Source organism: Protopterus annectens, chromosome 13.part0, assembly GCF_019279795.1.
Source record: "Protopterus annectens isolate FY-2018-M chromosome 13.part0, PAN1.0, whole genome shotgun sequence".
Classification (NCBI taxonomy): Eukaryota; Metazoa; Chordata; order Ceratodontiformes; family Protopteridae; genus Protopterus; species Protopterus annectens.
The window spans coordinates 887,662,114-887,680,196 of NC_056747.1; the positions used below are offsets into that span (position 1 = coordinate 887,662,114).

The 18,083-nt window shown below is 42.8% G+C and overlaps 1 protein-coding gene across 1 annotated transcript in view; it reads right to left on the reverse strand.

Moving 5' to 3' along the window:
* NF1 (neurofibromin 1) overlaps positions 1–18,083 on the reverse strand; it is a 5,218,972-nt gene that overhangs the window by 494,800 nt on the left and 4,706,089 nt on the right. The window contains exon 53 of the mRNA XM_044054637.1: positions 4,623–4,723. Within this exon, the coding sequence (XP_043910572.1) occupies positions 4,623–4,723 (101 nt within the window). The remainder of the gene's footprint in view (positions 1–4,622; positions 4,724–18,083) is intronic.

The window sequence follows — 18,083 nt, forward strand, 5'->3', positions numbered from 1 at the left end:
AGGGAGACTGTGCCAGTCCACCCTGAAGAGTAAGAGGAAGGGACTCCAGCTCCCAGTAGACAATTTGTCGTGGCAAAAACTGGACCAAGGCCACACCCCTAGGACTTGAGGGAAAAAACAGCTTTGGCATAGGACTATTCTTGCCTTCCCCCTCAACTGGGGCCAGATCAACCATGGCATGGCCACTTTAAGCATCCATCAGCCCTCTAGGATAAAAACTAACGGCACACCTATTCTGAGACAGTTTCCTCCTCTAACACAAAGGGAGGCACCAAGCCTGAGTACTTACTAAACTAGGATACTGCAGCAACTGTGGAGTCTGAAAACCATTTTAAAAATGGACAAATCACCAAGAAGCCTAGGCCCATGGCTACTCACAACCTTCTATCCTTGTGGCAATGTTCTGCTAATGCTTGGGGCTGTGTGATTAACATTATTGTCATTCCCAGTACAAGTTTTCAACCACCTCAGTACTTTTAGTGGCAGATTAAGTCAGAAATTTCCCCTTCCACTGTTAAGAGAATCACTGGCATTTATGGACTGCCTGATGTGCCCTTCCAGGCAATATTAGTTTGAGTCCTAACTGATAATTTGACAACTACAAAGACACTTCTACAACTTCTACCAACAAAAAGCTAAGATTCTGACTTGAATTGTATCAGCAACAAAAATGAATGGGTGGTCTCAAGGGTCTGACACACTAATACATTTGGTGTTTAACATACAGGTTGTGCCCTGGCACTGGGTATGACATTGCATATCCTTGAGTAAGGGGTCTTCCAAAAAAAACTTTCATAGGCTGGTGGAAAGATTAATCAGACTACACAGCTCATAAAGAAGGGCTCTTGATGTTACATCAATTTTCACATTAAAAAGAGAGCTCTACTTCCATCATAAACAGAGAACTATGCAACACAGACATATTCTTTCAATTTTACACCCACAGCTTGTTTTCCATCAGTCATACTTGCTTCAAATGACAACTGATATCAAAATTGGCCAAAATAAAGATGGTTAAAAAACATGTCCCTATATATTTCCAAGTTCAAATGCCCTGAAGTGTTGATCAAACAGAACACATCAAATGAAGATTCAGCTTTTTTGCACAGGATTTGCAGTCTTCCCACATAACACATACTTATATACACTCAGCAGTCAGACAGCTATGGGGGACTATGGGGGAAATCACTGCACTCTACAAACAGAAAATGTACTAGAAGTCATCTCCTACAGGCAAAACAATCCAGGAATTCAACACTGGGCAGATGAGCTCAACAGATAAACTATACATGTTTAAACACTGTCCACTTTACACTCAAAAAAAGTGTAATTCATAATGGGCCAAACATACTGATCTTTTTAGTTTGCACACTCAGCTTTACATATTCTAACTTTCAAAAATCACCACAAAAAGGCAGATTTTAACAGGAGTCAGCCATTCATGTTTCAGCATATTTTAATGCAGGCTGTCTCAGTAGCCAACTCAAGGACAGAAAAGTACTGAAAACCAGGTCAGCTTACTGCCCAACAGTTATGTTCTAAAAGCCTAAAGTCTACCTCTGTACATAAAAAACACAGCAGGTAGAAATAACATGCTTATGTCTGAAATACATAACTGTTTTTCATAACATACATCTGAATATTCTTGGCAATTCTTAGCTAAAACTGATTGGACATGAAACAAAATTGTGTTGAAAGAAATACACAGATACTGGCACAAACTAAAAGCATTAATTTTATTTAACTACAGTTCAAGTGAACTATAATACAAGATTAAAAAGTGAGACTGGTAGCACACAAAACTGATTCACTAAAGTGGGGCTGTCTGACAAAGTAAAACATTAAACTGAACAGGTATTCAATTATTCTAGTGGCAAAATAGGTAAACATTTGAAATGCCAGGACCCACTACAGTGAGTCACAAAATATGGAGACTGAATGGCCGAAGGATTGACTTACATACACTAAGTGTGAGATGCCGTTTCTTGGACTACTCCCTTTTCTTCAAGATATAGCGATTTCAGAGATGGCAAAATAAGTTTGGGAGGTGGGGGGGGGGGTTGTCCCCTCTACGGTTGCTGGTACCTCTCATTGTGGTGAAAACCAGACCAAGGCCACACTCCAGCACCTCCCAAAACCCTGCAAATCTCTCCACTCCCCCCCTACTTTCCTCCCATTTTGTGACATCATCACATCAGATGAGGAGGAACACCTTATTTTTTTGTTTGTGGTACTTTTTTCTGCCAATTTACTATGCTCTTCTGTAAAAAGGCACAATAAAACCACAGATTTAACAAACTCCTATAATCGTTTCTTTTTTCAAACAGAATTCTGGAGTTTGTACTTTGTTTTCTGGACAATCACTTTGAATTCCAGACAGTTTGGAAAAAAAAAACATGCTCCCCCTCTGCATAAAGAAGTTTTAAGGAGAAGAGCCATTTTTCAGATTTGCTATTCTCCTGAATATTCAGTCTTTTTTTCCCAGCTTTTCAGCACTCAGCACTTCGAGTGCCGAGACTGCAACAGTGTGACATTACAACAATAAAACTAAGTGTCTCTGACACATCCTATTATAGTACAATGCTTCACTCAGTAGAGTGCTACACAAGCTAAAAAAATGTAACTCGCAGATCTTTGTAATTAAAACAGTTTCTACTACTCTTAGTGTTTCCTTCTTTCTGATTCATTTCAAGCCTAAGTAAATGATAAAACAAGAGTCTCTGATCTGACAGATCCTCTAGAGTTCAGTACAGTGTTACAGTGTAAAACAATAATACACAGCTCCTTGTAATTAAATCAGTTGATACGATTTTTAGCATTTGCTCATTTTTTATACATTTTGAGTATACGAAACCTGAACACAGTACTTTATTTCTATAAGAAAAGGTACAATCATAACATAAATATTACAAGTAACTTTTCTTTTAAAATCTGTTGGAGTAGCACAAATCTTGCATTTCTAAACCACTAATATTAGTCAAAATACTCAACTGGCAAATAACAGCTCAAAAATGGTGACACATAGTTTTGCACTATTTAGAAGTTGTCCTCCAAACCCTAGTTTGTTTTTCAAGAAATCCTGATAAGGGTCATTACCAGTGTGTAAATGCTGATGGAGGAAGGTGTAAACCTTTATGGCTCAGCCATAATACTACAGACTGTGTTCCTGCAGACAGCAGTATGCAATGGCTGGCATGTAACATTGCATAAAACTTTCCACCTCTTTATGCAATGGTCATGGTACCCACTAAGCATTCACTAGGTAGCAGTCCAAAAATGAAAATCAGAATATTGCCTCCAACAAGAAGCATATTTGGTGCTGAAGAAATTCTTACAATGTGATCCTGAATAAGAAGTAAAAAGTGCTAGCATAATGAAAAATACTATTACTACCGGTGCATTCAGAGAATGGCCTGCATACATAATTTGTTTTAGTGAAATATGTAACCTTACAACAAGAGACGCCCATTGTCAGCTGTTTCAATAACTACAAGATCAGTACTAGTGAACTGTTTCATCATTTTCTATGCAAGAAAGCAAAAATTAAACATTGGAAAGCACCAAAAGGTAAAGACATACCAGCACAGTTAAAAAAAACGCATCAGGAAGAGAGACAATAAAATAGTGAACTGTATCAGAATTATCTACAGTGTGTGAATACTTTTACCTCAGTGCATTTATAACAAAACCATCAAATGATCTCACAATTCTTAGATGCAACTACATAAGTTTTATCCTGATGTAAGTGCATAGTTTTATTTCTTATCATTCAGATAGAAATGCATGCAGAGTTAACTGTGGGATGCGATAATTTCTCATCAAGCGCAGCATTCTGATGAGCGACTATATATGTCTCTCAATTTCAACATCCAGTTCAAATCTGAAGATCTTCTTAGCAGGAAATGTATCTGTGTGATGACTGTCACGAGATTAAAAGACTGCAAGAATTTAAGTTATGTCATAAAATTTGCACTAAATAAAGCCTTTCACGGTATCACAATTTACGGCATGAACAGCCAGTGCAGTGGCACACAGAGATAAAGTCTTAACTATGACTCAAGCATCCCGGGTCAGACTAGGGTCTAGGGTATCTGAGACACTGGCAGGGGGGGATGGGCTTGCCCATGGGAGGTATGCTTGGGGCACACCATCATGGTTTGATTTCTCTGATGCAAACTGGAAAACAACTGCAAAATATTGCCCAAGGGTGGGTGGGATGTCATGCCGATGTCAGTCCATTGTGAAAGTGACAGGAAGTCCACAGTCAATGTCCACTGCAAGTCCCACCTTGGATGAGGACAGAGGCAAGGAATAAGAAATCCTCCCACAACAGCAGTGTGACACTGTACCAGGATGCCCTGCTCACTTTGCGGGCCCCAAAACTAATTGAAGTAAGGCAAGGAAGAATGGAGGACTAGGCAGTTACAGCAATCAATCAGAGACACTGGGGTCAGCAGTGTGGAAGAAAATAAATTAAGTTAAAATATATATAAGTAAGGCATGACTATACAAGTACAACATTACTGTGTTTTTATGCATATTTACTGCAGTGCTGATGGCATCTATGAAATGAAATATCAGTAGCAAACTATTTAGATTTTATCAAATTTTAGAATACTTACACAACTGGAAAAACTTTGGGGAAGACAACACTGGCCTCAGCTAAATATTCATAAAGGATCCGCTGATCAAATTCATCTGTAGTGTACTTTACCAATGTAGCCTTAAGAGAAATAAAAATACAATTTTAATAACAAGAACATGGTTAAAATGAAGAAAAACACATTCTGTGCATATCACAGAGGAATTGCAAATGTTTGAAACAATGATGTCAGTCTACACTTCAAGTTTTTCTTCCATTCACTAGGGTGAACTGAATACACTCCTATACAGTGTGCCTTCACACAAAGTATTCTGCACCTTTAGTAAACAGCACCTATTTTCTCAAACAAACCCACCCTGACAACATACTTCCATATACTAATCTCTCCCCTCCAAAAGGTATACCTCCCTCTAACATACAACTGCTGTTCATTCTGTCAAATATTGTTTCCCCAAGTATCCTATAACCAGTGGGATTCCTAAATATTGTGAACTATGAAGACGATTAGCTTGATATAAATGTGGTTCGTAAAAGTTCAAACATGACACAGGCAAAGGACATGACAAGGCTGCAAAACATTCACAGCAATGCACACTAAATAGGCTACTGTCACTTGACCCAGTGCACCAAGAAAAGGAGCGTGTGTAACAGCACTTATGCAATTTAGAACACGTAGACTCAGCATAAAGTTAACAGCAGCAAGTCAGGGAGATTTGTTAGAGTGGATGTGAGGGGAAGAAGAGAGTAAACTTAACATACAGCCACTATTAGCATTAAAAATTCACAGAATACTTATTAATTAAGAATTGAGAGTTGGCAGGAAGAAGGAAGTCAGTGAGTTGGTACTGAGCCCAAACTATGAATGTATGAATCCCACTACTGGGACCAGCTACTAGAGTAGGATGGGGTCATATAATAGGAAAGGGTCAGGGTAAGATTTCACCCATGAGATAAATGAAGATTGCAATACAGACATTTGATAATCCAGCCCAAGACAACTAACTGGTACAAATTAGGAAAAGAAAAATGTCCCTCCCTAATTAAATGGATTTCAGATATTAGAGCAGGCTCGGTTATTGATGGTGGAATAATATTAAGGGTGGCAAAGGAACTATTAAACCTGAAAAGGGAATTAGCCTATCAACCTGGGAAAGGTTGACAGGCAACGAGTTACCTGACAAATATTGAGTGTACGTGCTTTGGCTGGCTATGGAAGTTACAAATGAAAGGAAGTATAGAATGAATGTTGGGGTGAAATGGTAACATTGGATCTTTTATATACAGCACAAATTGGGGATGAATAGCAGTATGAATTTTATGACATACAATGTTTTACATTTTTTAAATATTTTATTTTTCCTGCACCTCATAAATTGGGTGGTGCATAGGTTTTTTACATGCCTTTTTTAAATGCTTTTAATACAGGTTTACTGTAAAGTTTAACAAAACTTTTTATATTTTGCAGTTATTGTTATATAGTTTTTAATGGAACACTGTCACAAATGTTTGAGTGATGAATAGTTTAAAGAAATATTTTAATTGAAAGTAAGAATCCAATAGGTGTTGGTCAATCACAACTTTGTTCCATTTTAAAATTCAGAAATTTGAAGTGATTCTTTTAGTTCTGATGAAGTATGCACTACTATAAATGAATGAAAGTGCTCAGCTTATTAAACGCATTCCAGAAATGCTGAGTCCACTGGTGTTTTTCTTTTATTTTGTTCAGTTTATACTCTTTTGGTATTTTACATGTTTGTTTATTTATTTTTTTAGTTGATAGGTCCCACTGCAAATAATGTAATTTTTTGAGCAGTAAATCATGATATTTGGCAATTTTTTAAAGGTGGAATTGTGAATATATAGAAATAAATGGAATTTGTGGGAACAATAAATACACAGTAAGGCACAGGAGGATGAACAAAGTTTAAGGCAATGCAAGAGTTCAGCCATTTATGTAATGCTGGACTGAACAAAAACTGTTAAAAATATGTATGTATAATACAAGAAAATAGAAAATATCGGTTATAGTTTCTTTTTTCTATTACTATACCTCTATCTATGTCACTGTCTACAATGTAAGAATTTAATAAAGGTGTTTTAAAAAAGGGCTGTCCAAATGCCTTTTAGAAGAGTTACAGACTCTGCATGAGCCTCACTTCATATGTACCCTCATCAGACTGAGCGTCTATCAGTTTTCCTCTGGAGTGGAACACTGAGGACATGTTATCTTCATCATCTGTGCCATAATACAATGATGAAGTGGTGTGAGTAAAGTAAGCTAAACCTTCATGACTCAGAATTAAATGTCTGGAGAAGAGGATTCCCTTCTGTTTACTGGGAGAGAGACAAACCCAAGGTGGAGAGGTGAAAGTGAATCCTACTCTCCCATAAACCTCCTACAATCAAATCTGACAAAGACAGGGTGGGTAAAGCTGAAAGTGGTGTCCTCATACTGGCACATCAGTAAAAAAAAAAAAAAAAAATACTGGAAGCAAGGTCTCCAACTTTAGACTGACAAATCTGTGCTTGTAGACAAGTAACTGGGTTTCCTAATTCTTTCTGTACCACAAGTATTGGGACATCCAAACATAGGCTTGTATCTTCTTGTGATTGCACAGCCAGAAAAATGTCTGAATATTGCTGATCTCTGGCTGCATTTTATTCTGAACTGAAGATTTTCATTTAAGGTTTGATCACTTTTATTTAGTATTTTATTCTTGTATTACATTTAAGTTTTCTGTCCTGTTGGAGTTTTAAGAGGTTTTGGCTACGGTCAGTTAAAAAAAGCACATAATTCCTTTGCAAACAGTGAATAAAAGGAAGTTATGTACTCACCATAATGTTCCATCAGAGATGTTGCTTTCATTTGTCTTCAACCGCATTTCTCCAGCATCGGATCCGAGCTCCAAGTTCCTCCCCTACCCATAATGCCCGGTCTCCTTCCGCCTTTCAGATCGAGTTTGCTGTCCACCAGAGCATCCTAACCCGACTCAACAGCTTACCCCTTGCCCCATTAACCCCGATTAGTATCATAAGACATAACCAGTCAAGCCAAAGAGAAGGCCATATCTTTTCCAGCCAGACCATCTCACAGACCACGTAAGGCAGGGGGGGAAGGAGAGAGGGATGGTTGAAGACAAATGAAAAGCAACAACTGAGATGGAATGTTATGATGAGTACATAACTTCTTTATCTGAAGTTGTTGTTTTCATTTGCTCTTCAACCTGTGGGACACAGTCCCCAGCTAATAAAAAGCCTTGGGAGGCCCTCATGGAAGGATATTCTGTAACAAGGCAGAGCCAAAGGATGCACTGCTTCTGAAGAGAAGATCCAATTTATAATGAGGAATGAAAGTATGAAAAGACATCCAGGTAGCTGCACAGCAAATGTCATTCAATGAAACCCTGGACCAAAATTCAGCTGAAGTACCCATAGACCTAGTAGAATGTGCCTTAACTTGACCTGACGGAGACAATCCTTTGGTTGAATACAGCAAAAGTATACACTGAGAGATCCAACGAGCAATGGTGACCTTTGACACAGCTTTCCCTAGAAAAGGCTTAGAGTAGGAGATGAAAAGATGATCAGACTTGCGAAAGGCCTTTGTTCTGTGCAAATAAAAACATAATTGTCTATGAACATCCAGCAGATGCAATTTATATTCTCCCTTATTCTGAAAATTCAGAAAGAAGACATGGAGATCAATCACCTGATTAATGTTCGATTCTGATGCCACTTGTGGCAGAAAGGAAGGATTAGTGCACAAAGATACCCTGTCTTTATGGAAGATCATGTAAGGAGGCTTAATTGATGAGGCCTGACGTTCAGACACTCTTTTGGCTGAGGTAATGGCAATCAGGAAGGCTGTCTTCCAAGAGACGAACTGCAGATAAAGCAGCGGGTTCAAAGGGGGAAGAAACCAAGGCTTGAAGGATCAAAGTAAGGTCCCAAGGAGGCATAGGGTCCTTGATTTGTGCCCTAAGAAGAAAAGTACCCTTCAGAAAAGCTTTACAGAGCCTAGAAGAGCCCAGAGAAGCTGAATTATCCCCTATGTGGAAATTAGAAATAGCCGTCAGCTGAACTTTAACCTTAGAAAAGCTGGCACCTTGTTAAAAAATACCTGCCAAAAGCTCTAAGACAACAGAAACCTGATCAGTGAAGGGGTCCAAATCACGTTGGGGGGTCCAAATCGAGAAACATTTCCACTTACTCGAATAAACCTTCTTTGTGGAAGATTTATGAGCTACTACCAAAATCTTATTAACCAGAGAAGAAAGCCCGGGAGTTCTAACTATCATGGGAACTGGAGCAGCCAAGTAGTAAGCTTCAGACTGGCCAATTCTGGATATAGAATCCCTGAGGGATGTGAAATCGGATACGGAACTGGATCCAGCATCCAGGGAGGACACACTGCATGACACCACAGAGAAGGGAACCATACTTGGAGAGGCCAGAAGGGGGCAATGAGGACGACTGAGCTCCCCAGCCATTGAGCTTTCTGACTGAGCTTTAGGATCAGGGGAAGCAGAGGATAAGCATAGAGAAGTCTGAAGGACCAAGCATGAACCAGAGCATCTCTGTGTGACTCTCCTGAGGGGGGATCAAAGTGAAGAACTTGCTGCATTTCACAGCAAGATTGACCCTAATTTAGAAAGATTTGTTTCGCTACTGAAGGATTCAGCGACCACTCATAAGGCATCAGGATAGATCTGCTCAGCCTGTCTGCTAGAATGTTGGACCTCCCCAGAATGTGTGTTGCCACCAGAAAACAGCCGGTGGAGATCGCCCACTCCCACACTCTCATGGCTTTGCATTAAAGGGGATAAGACCTGGTTCCCCCCCCTGCTTGTTGATATACCAGACTACTGACATGTTGTCGGTCTGGATGGCAATCGTCCCCAGGGGAAGATGGGCACGAACAGCTTGCAAGACCAATAGCACTGCCCTCATCTCCAGGATGTTGATATGCAAATTGTTCTCCATGGAAGACCACATGTCTTGGACTGTCCTTTCCAAGCAAACCCCCCCCCCCCCTGAGTAGTGAGGCTTCCATGGTCATCACGATCAGTGGAGAAAGGAGAATAAACGGATGACCCCGAAGAAGTTCCGAGGATTGAATCCACCAAAGAAGAGAATCTCTGCAGGCTTAAGACAGATGCACAGGATGGGACAATGGTAGATATAGAAAGGACCACTGGACTGTTAGAGTCCACTGAGCACCCTCATGTGTAACCAAGCTGTGGATAAGAGGGTGCTCATGGCCGCCATCGACCCTAATGCCCATAAGACAAATTCTGCCAGGAGAGACTGGGCTTGAAGAATACACAAGACATGATGTTTGAGAGACTGAAGTCTGTCAGATGTCAAAAAGACCCTGGTCTGAACGGTGTCTAACCAAGCTCCAATGAAATCCAGAACTTGCACTGATTCTAACAGGGATTTGTTAAGATTTATGGTGATGCCTAGATGGAGGGCCGCCTGGATGGGAAATCCCTTGCTTGGCAAAGTCGATGCCTGGAGGGGGCAGAAAGGAGCCAATCGTCCAAGTAGGGAAAGACCTGGAAGCCCTGTAGTCGCAGGTGAGCTACTACCACTGCCATGACTTTGGTGAATACCCTGGGGGCTGTGGTGAGACCAAAGGGTAGTGCTCTGAACTGGTAATGATTGGCCACCAGCCAGAAGTGGAGAAACCTCAGACAGCGCCTGTCCATTTTGATGTGATAGTATGCATCCTGAAGGTCCACCGAGCACATCCACTTGTTTTCCTGCAGAAAGGGCGAGATAGATTGGAGGGTGACCATCCAGAACTTTGTCTTGGCAACCGACAGGTTTAAGGCTGAATGATCCAGAATGGGTCTCAAGTCCACCGTCTTCTTTAGCACTAAAAAGAACCTAGGACAGATGATAATCCAGACCGATCTGGCAGAACAGATGGGATGGCTCATTTTTTGAGCAGCTTGGAAATTTCCTGTGCTGCTGCCTCCCTTTGTGCGGGTGGAATGTCTGGGAGGTGTTTGGCCGGGATTGGTCTTTGAAAGAAGGGGACTGAATATCCTCTGGATATGATTCGCAACACTCATTGATCGCCTGCAACTGACTCCCAGGCTGTTGGGTGTACAAAGAGTCAACCCCCGACTGCTTCCAGAGACGAGCAGCTGGGCAACCCTTCAGGGCTGCTGCGCAGGCCTGTCTAAGAACAAATCCTGAGACCCTTGGCTCCTTGGGCCACCTCTACCATGAGGGCAGCGTCTGTTGCATCCCCCTCTGCCTCTGGGGGAGGGTGAGTACTAAGCATCATGGGAATAACCCTGAGACTTCCGGAACCACATCTACTTCGCCCCCCCCCACACTGATTCCTGGAGAAGGATAGTTGCGGGGGTGAGATGCGGATTCCGATGGCAGGGTCTTCCTGTCCTTTTCACTCTGAACCAGTGTGCCTCGTACCATCTTTCATCTCAAGAGTGGAACAATTGTAAGGGGCATTTGTAAATGATCCCTTGAAGGGCTCTGAGAAGGTAGAAAGTTGGGAGTCAGGCACGATGCCTGATGGCAACACCTGCTCTGGCAGCTCTAGCAGCACCCTTGGTAGCATGAGATGGAAGCTGCATAGAGGTATTGGCAAAGGAGGTGAGGGTGGCCATTTAAGAAGAGAAAACCTTCCTATCCTCTGCCGACACGGACCCTGGGGTAGACTCGGTGACCTCCTTCATCTGAGGCCTGACAACGTGTGCCACGTAGTTCAGCACACTTACAGAGAATGTTGCTGAAGTGTACACCTGCTTCCCAAAATGGTCCAAGCTCTAGACTCTCAGTCCAGAGGATGGACCATGGAGCTCTCCTGTGTGAGCCCCTTCTTGGTGGCCGCCACCGGCACCACAGTGGCATCGATAGGGGATCCCTTTGACCAGTGTAGTTTATCAGAAGGAGCACTGAGGACCTTATCAGGATGTTTGGGGATAGGCTCCACCATGTCAGGCTCCTTCCACGCCCGAGATGTAACAAGATCCACCAGGGGATTCATGGGAGGGGACACCCAGGAAGTACAGGGTGCTGCACCAAATGCCTCCAAGAACACAGACTCGTTAGGGTTGGATTTTTGGGCAGACCACCCCCCCACACTGCTGCAGGATCTCCATGATGTCTCCAAATGAGACACTGATTGGGAGTGATTGTGTGAAATCTCTCCTTCCTCCAAGTCAGTATCCTCCATGAGAGACTCTGGCAGGGAGTCTAAGTGTCTCCTTTTATACATGCATTTTTGAGGCACCTCCTCATGGATGGGGTCTCTGGGGAGGACTCAAAAACATCCAGCTGTTCCTGTGTGGGTACTCTCTGCAGCAGAGAGACAGCAGGCTGTCCCTCACGTAGCAGGATGGCAAAATCTGAATCAGAGACAGAGGGAGCCAAGATGGACTCCAAGGACGAGAAAGTCAAGGGTCTTGATGGGACTGAGAGAACCCTCTCCACCATGTCAAAGGCAAAAAGAAAATGAACCCCTGGGGCTGATTGAGTCCGGAATCCTCTGGATCAATGGGGGAACCTGAGCTGAACCTCCAGCTCCGAGACTCCCGAGTGGAAGGCTCGGTTCTGAAAAACTCTGAGACAAAACCACCCCCTGTGTTACTGGCACCGAGGCTATGGCTCTGAGCTCGAGGGAGCCGACCTGCTCAAGGCAATGGTCAACATCAAGGTGCCAGGTACCATCGGCACCAACCCCTCGACACCGAGGGTCCTCGGACCAGAGGAATCCGAAACCAGGGGTCAGAGTCGAGAAGGAATTATAGGGATGAAAGCGGACTGCATGCCACCAGCCCCGGAGGGGGAGGGGACAGCCAAGACTCCCATCTGTATCTGCGTACAGATGAACCTCTGCGTCATCCTGCCCACCTCGGTTTCAGAGAGGCTGCAGGTGGACCTAGAAGAAGAGGCCACTGACACCGGTCTAGATAGCAGGTGGGGTGAAGCTGACACTGGTGAATGGCTCAAAGACACCTCCGACTCCAAGGAGAAGCAAGGGGAATGGAGCTGATGGGAACTCGAGCCAAGGCCCAGTTGAGATTTTGACAGTGGTTTGGCCGTGGAGGGGCTGTTGGGGGACCTCTTCCTCAGCCTATCCCAGTGTTTGCATTCTCTCTGTCCTCTTGATGGGAGGTTGAGTCCCAGAGGCCGGGGAGTAGGGAGGACCAGAAGCTGTCGAAGAGGAAGTTTAGGCCTCTGCAGTTGGTGGTTTAAGGAGGTCCTTAAGAATAATCTTATTCCACCTGTCGATCAATGCGCGGGGATTAAAGCCTGCACAGATTGAGCAGGAGGAATCGAGACGAGGAACCCCTAAACACACAACGTACAGAATGTGGCCATCCTTAGGGGAAAGCTTATGGCCACATTTTGACCATTTTCTGAATCCCAGTTTGGGTGTCTCCATCAAGAGGATGGAGAGACAGTACCCAAAGCAGTCACTTACACACACTCAAGAGAGATAGTAGAGGGGCATAGAAAGCGAGAAATTTATTTTTTTTTTCTAAAGTACCGACGCCTGAGCACAAAGAGCAAGAAAAGTGAAAGGGGAAATAGAAAGGACTAAATATAGCTAGAAACCCAGAAAAAACTTGCCTAAATTGCTTAGAGCATGGACTACAATGTGAACGTTAGATGCAGCAAACAAGATCTGAAGGGAGGAAGGAGACAAGGGCATTGTGGGGAGGAGCTTGGAGCTCAGATCTGATGCTGGAGAAGTGCAGCAGAGTCGGATCCGTCCCGGATCCATGTCCCACAGGTTGGAGACAAATGAAAACAACTTCAGATCATCAGTCAATTAGTGGGAGGAGGTAAAAAATGGCATTGCTGTTTTAGTTAGAAATATCTCTATTTAGCTGAAGTGTTTGTTTGTTGGCCTGCTTGCTGTACTCTGATTTTATTTTTCCCTCCCACCTGCACAATTCTTGTTGTGTTCTTAAATTTGGTGGCTTTTGAGTTGCCCACCCTGACTATAAATCTGATTTTGAACACTCCTCCCAGTCCCATCTCATCAGCTCATTGTACTGAGTACAGACAGATCATATGGGATGCCCCCCCTTAGTTTCTCAACCCTTAATTACCATCTGTTTCTTCCCTTCCAACTTAACCTAAAAATGCACTTTATTTAGCTTTTACTGTATTTGTGTTTGTTCCTACTTTATTTTCCTTTTATTGCTTGTTCTTAAAAGTTTTCAGTTGCATTTATTCTGCTGCATTTATCACTGCTTGTTAATAGCCTTTTGGTTTAAGCACGTGAGCTTCATGTCAGTTGTTTTAAATTAGAAAGGTTTGTGGTCTACATTCTTGTGGCAGGAGAGGTAGCTTACATCCTTCTAAGTTGGGAATTGCTGGTTGAAGGCTTAGTGTGTCTGTAACTCAAAGTTTCTTAGTTCTGGTTTAAGCACTTGGGCTTCAGGACAGTTATTTTACATTAAGAAGGTTTGTGGTCTATACTCTTGTGGGAGGAGAGGGCAGCTGCTGCCCTTCTGATCTGGGAATTGTTGGTTGAAGGCTTATTTTGCCTGCTTATTTGAACTCTACTTTGTTTGCTGTAGCATAGACTAGATTCAGACCTGCTGCATCTAGCTCTGTTTGTACAACTTAAGCACTAAACCAGACCGTTTTTGCTGGGAGAGGGTTCCCCTGCACCCTAGTGGCAGGAGTTTGCAGTTAGAACTTGTCTGATTGAAGGTTGCTGAAACAGGGCTCATTTTCAAGCTTTTTTATTCATTAATTTGTTTACATCAGTTTGCACTCATTTGCCACATAAGCAAATGCAAGCCATCTGCTGATCTCTGCAAAACTTAAGTAGAATTTTTCACTGTATATTACACTTTTGAACTGCAATGTTACCATATCACTGCTTATTTGAACTTCTGTTTTGTTCTGAAATTGTTGCACTTTGTTTGCTGTAGCATAGACTAGATTCGGACCTGCTGAATCTAGTTCTGTTTGTATAACTTGAGCATTAAACCAGGTTCCTCTGCACTCTAGTGGCAGGAGTGTGCAATTAGAAATCATCTGATTGAAGGTTGCTGAAACAGGGCTCAGTTTGCGTTTTTTTATTGGTTAAGTTTAGATCAGTTTGTGCTCGTTTGCTACATAGCACTGTGTTTGTGCATTGCGCATTGCCATGCAGCAGTATGCACCATTGGTGGTTATAGATTGCAAACACTTTTTACCTGCAAATTTTCCCTGCTGGTGCTCAATCAGATGAATTCTAATGATTACCCCTCACTGACAGGTGACAGATTCAGCGAAGCTCCTGAGGTAACAACACAGATCTTACCCACTAGCCCTTTGTATTTTTTGTCCACTTCTCCTTTCCTCTCTGTTTTCTGACCACATCAACTCACCTAGCATTATGGAAGGACAATTTCCCACAGTTTCTCTAGCCAGCCTAGTCGACATGGGCATCCTGAGGCAATGCAGCAATTGCCTCATGTACACTGACAACCCACTTCTAGTCCACACAAATTCATTATGCGAGATATGCATCTATATCAAAAACCTAGAATCCAGGCTCTGTCACTCACCAGTCAGTCCATCTGATACTAAGCAGGCTGTCAGCATGCACACCTCACCTCCAGTATCTACCAAACCAACAACACATAAACCTACATATACAGAGGTCCTACAAGAAGCTTACCTAAACATCAGAGACCTCCTAAATACAAATACAAGCACACTTCACATAATACATCCTCTGCAGAACATAGCACACACAATATATCACACAACAGTGCCTCACCAGACAAGCCCCTGAGGCATAACACAAAAACAAACACCCAAGTCATAGGTGACTCAATTGTGAGACACACAGATGTCCCTCTCACCAGGCTGGACAAGGAAAAGGTCAAAGTCAGCTGTCTGTCAGGTGCCACGATCTGCCACATCACACGTGCACTCAAGTCTCTCAACAGGCACTGTTATGACTCTGTCATAATCCATGTTGGTGTGAATGACTTCAGACATACCTCACTGGACTATATGACAAGAGACATAACTGAGCTCTCAGATTATGTGTCTCAGGCAGATATGTTTCTAGCCTTAAGCAACATTTTACCTTCAGCTAGTATGATACATCAATACAAGCAAAACAATGATTGACTTCAACAATTGGCTTAGGTCTGGTGTCATTCAAAGGGGTTCCAGTATCTGTCAGCCTGGGATAACATGGTTAACAGACCTTGATGCTTTGCCAGAGATGGTCTTCATCTGTCACCCCTGTGATTTTGGTTAATGGCTAAAGCTCTTGCCATCCTCATAGTCCATTTTTTAGGCAATGTCACAACAACAAAATTCCAGACTTAAAAAAACACCCTCAAGGTTGTAGTGATAAACACTACGAGTCTAAACCAGAAACTGCACTCACCAGAAGCAGTCCTCACCCTTGGCAGATGCTGATATTTGTGCAGTCACTGAGACCTGGTTTAAGGCTGTGGAGAGCACCCCAGCTATACTTGGTTACACTTCCTTCCACATGTTCAGACCACAAATTGAAGGTGTTAGAACTAAAGGAGATGGTGTGTCAATATTCATTAAAGAGAAATACACCTCCAGATTGGTTAAACAGCATGATTCCCTTGAATTTCTTCAGGTGCAACTAACTGTAGGTAAGACCCCACTTCAGGTCACTGCAGCTATAGGACCCCCTCCTTGAATCAGGACATACACTCAGCCTACTTGGATCTACTTGAATCAATCAAGATAAACCAAACACCTTGGTTTTGGGTGACATTAATTACCCATCCATAGACTGGGTAAATTATAAGTGTTATAACTCACTTGCCCAAAGATTCCTTGACTTTGTTAACTCCAATGCCCTGGACCAGTTGGTTGACATACTCTCAAGAGGCTCAAACATCCTGGAACTGCTGCTCACCAACATGGGAGACCGCTGCACCACCCACAGTGTGTGGCCATCCCTGGTGAGGTCTGACCCCAAATCAGTCTCGCTAGAAGTACCTATAACACAAACCACCCCCCAGCAACAACTAGACTAAAAAACATCTCCAAGGCCAACTACAGCCTCTTGCGTGCTGGCATAAATAGCCTCATAGCCCTTCCCCCCACCGATGGAACAGCCATCTATGCTGAGTTATACACCAATGCTTTATACAAACACCTGTACAATTGTACCGACTCTGCCATACCTGACAGAACCAAAGCAAGATCTTCAAGGAAAATCAAATCTGCCTGGTGGACAACTGTCATTAATAGGCTATACAATAAACAAGAGCAGGAAGGAATGGGCTCAAAACTAGAAACACTCCCTACTCAACTTAAACAAGCAAATAAGACTCCTAGTGAACTCTTCCAAAGCTAACTATGAATCCAAATTACCTTCCCTAACTAAGGATAACCACAAGACATACGTTCTTTAGTTACATCCGTACCCTTAAAGCTAAGGCTCAGATTTGCGATAAAACTTGTAGTTAATGGTACTACATATATAGAACTAGTGGATATAGCAAACCTGTTGGCGGACAGGTTCAGTGAAAACATCACTCCTCTGTTCCCACCACATATACCCCAAAGCATCCCAAACACCTCTCCCCTGCCTACTATCTCCGAGGAGCAGGTCTTAAATGCCCTCTCCAAGGCCAAAAACACAGCTTTAAATGCCCTCTCCAAGGCCAAAAACACAGCCTCTATGAGACCAGACAACATCCCGGGCTGTGTTCTACAAGTATTAAAACAGGAATTAGCATCACCACTGAGCACGTTTTTCAATCACAGCCCAAGCACTGGCTTTGTCCCAGTGGAATGGAAAACATCAACTGTCATCCCTTTGCACAAAGGGGGTGCATCCATGGACCCCGGGTACTATAGATACACTAGCCTGACCAGCTTTATCTGCAAGGCCATGGAATGAATCAGCATGGACCATACTAACAAAGATATAGGAAATTTCCAAATGCTCGATCCCACCCAGTTTGGCTTTATCAAGGGGAGATTATGCCTGATACACTTGCTGGACTTCTTCGAGACAGTCACCAAAGCCCTAGATGAGGGCAAATTTGTGCATACACCTTACCTATTCTTAGCCAAGGCCTTTGACACAATCTCTCACTCAGGCATCATTAATAAACTCACACAGCTGGGTTGCAAACTGGCTCACTGATAGAACTCATATGGTCAAAATAAGGAACTCCACCTCCTCCAGCAGATCTGTAACCAGTGGTGTTCTACAGGGATCGGTTCTGGGACCCTTACTGTTCAGAATCTACTTCCCCAAAGTACAGGCTAAAATTAAAGGACTGTGGCTGACAGTTTACTGATGACTGCAAACTTGGAGCGATCACTGAAACCCCTAGTGATGTCAACATCCTGGAACAAGGTCTTATGCAGACTAATAACTGATGCCAAAGTAATGGCCTTAAACTTAATGCAAAAAAATTATCATCATCCCCTTTGGCAAGGGTGATGTTTCTACAAACTACCACATCAACAACAATACCCT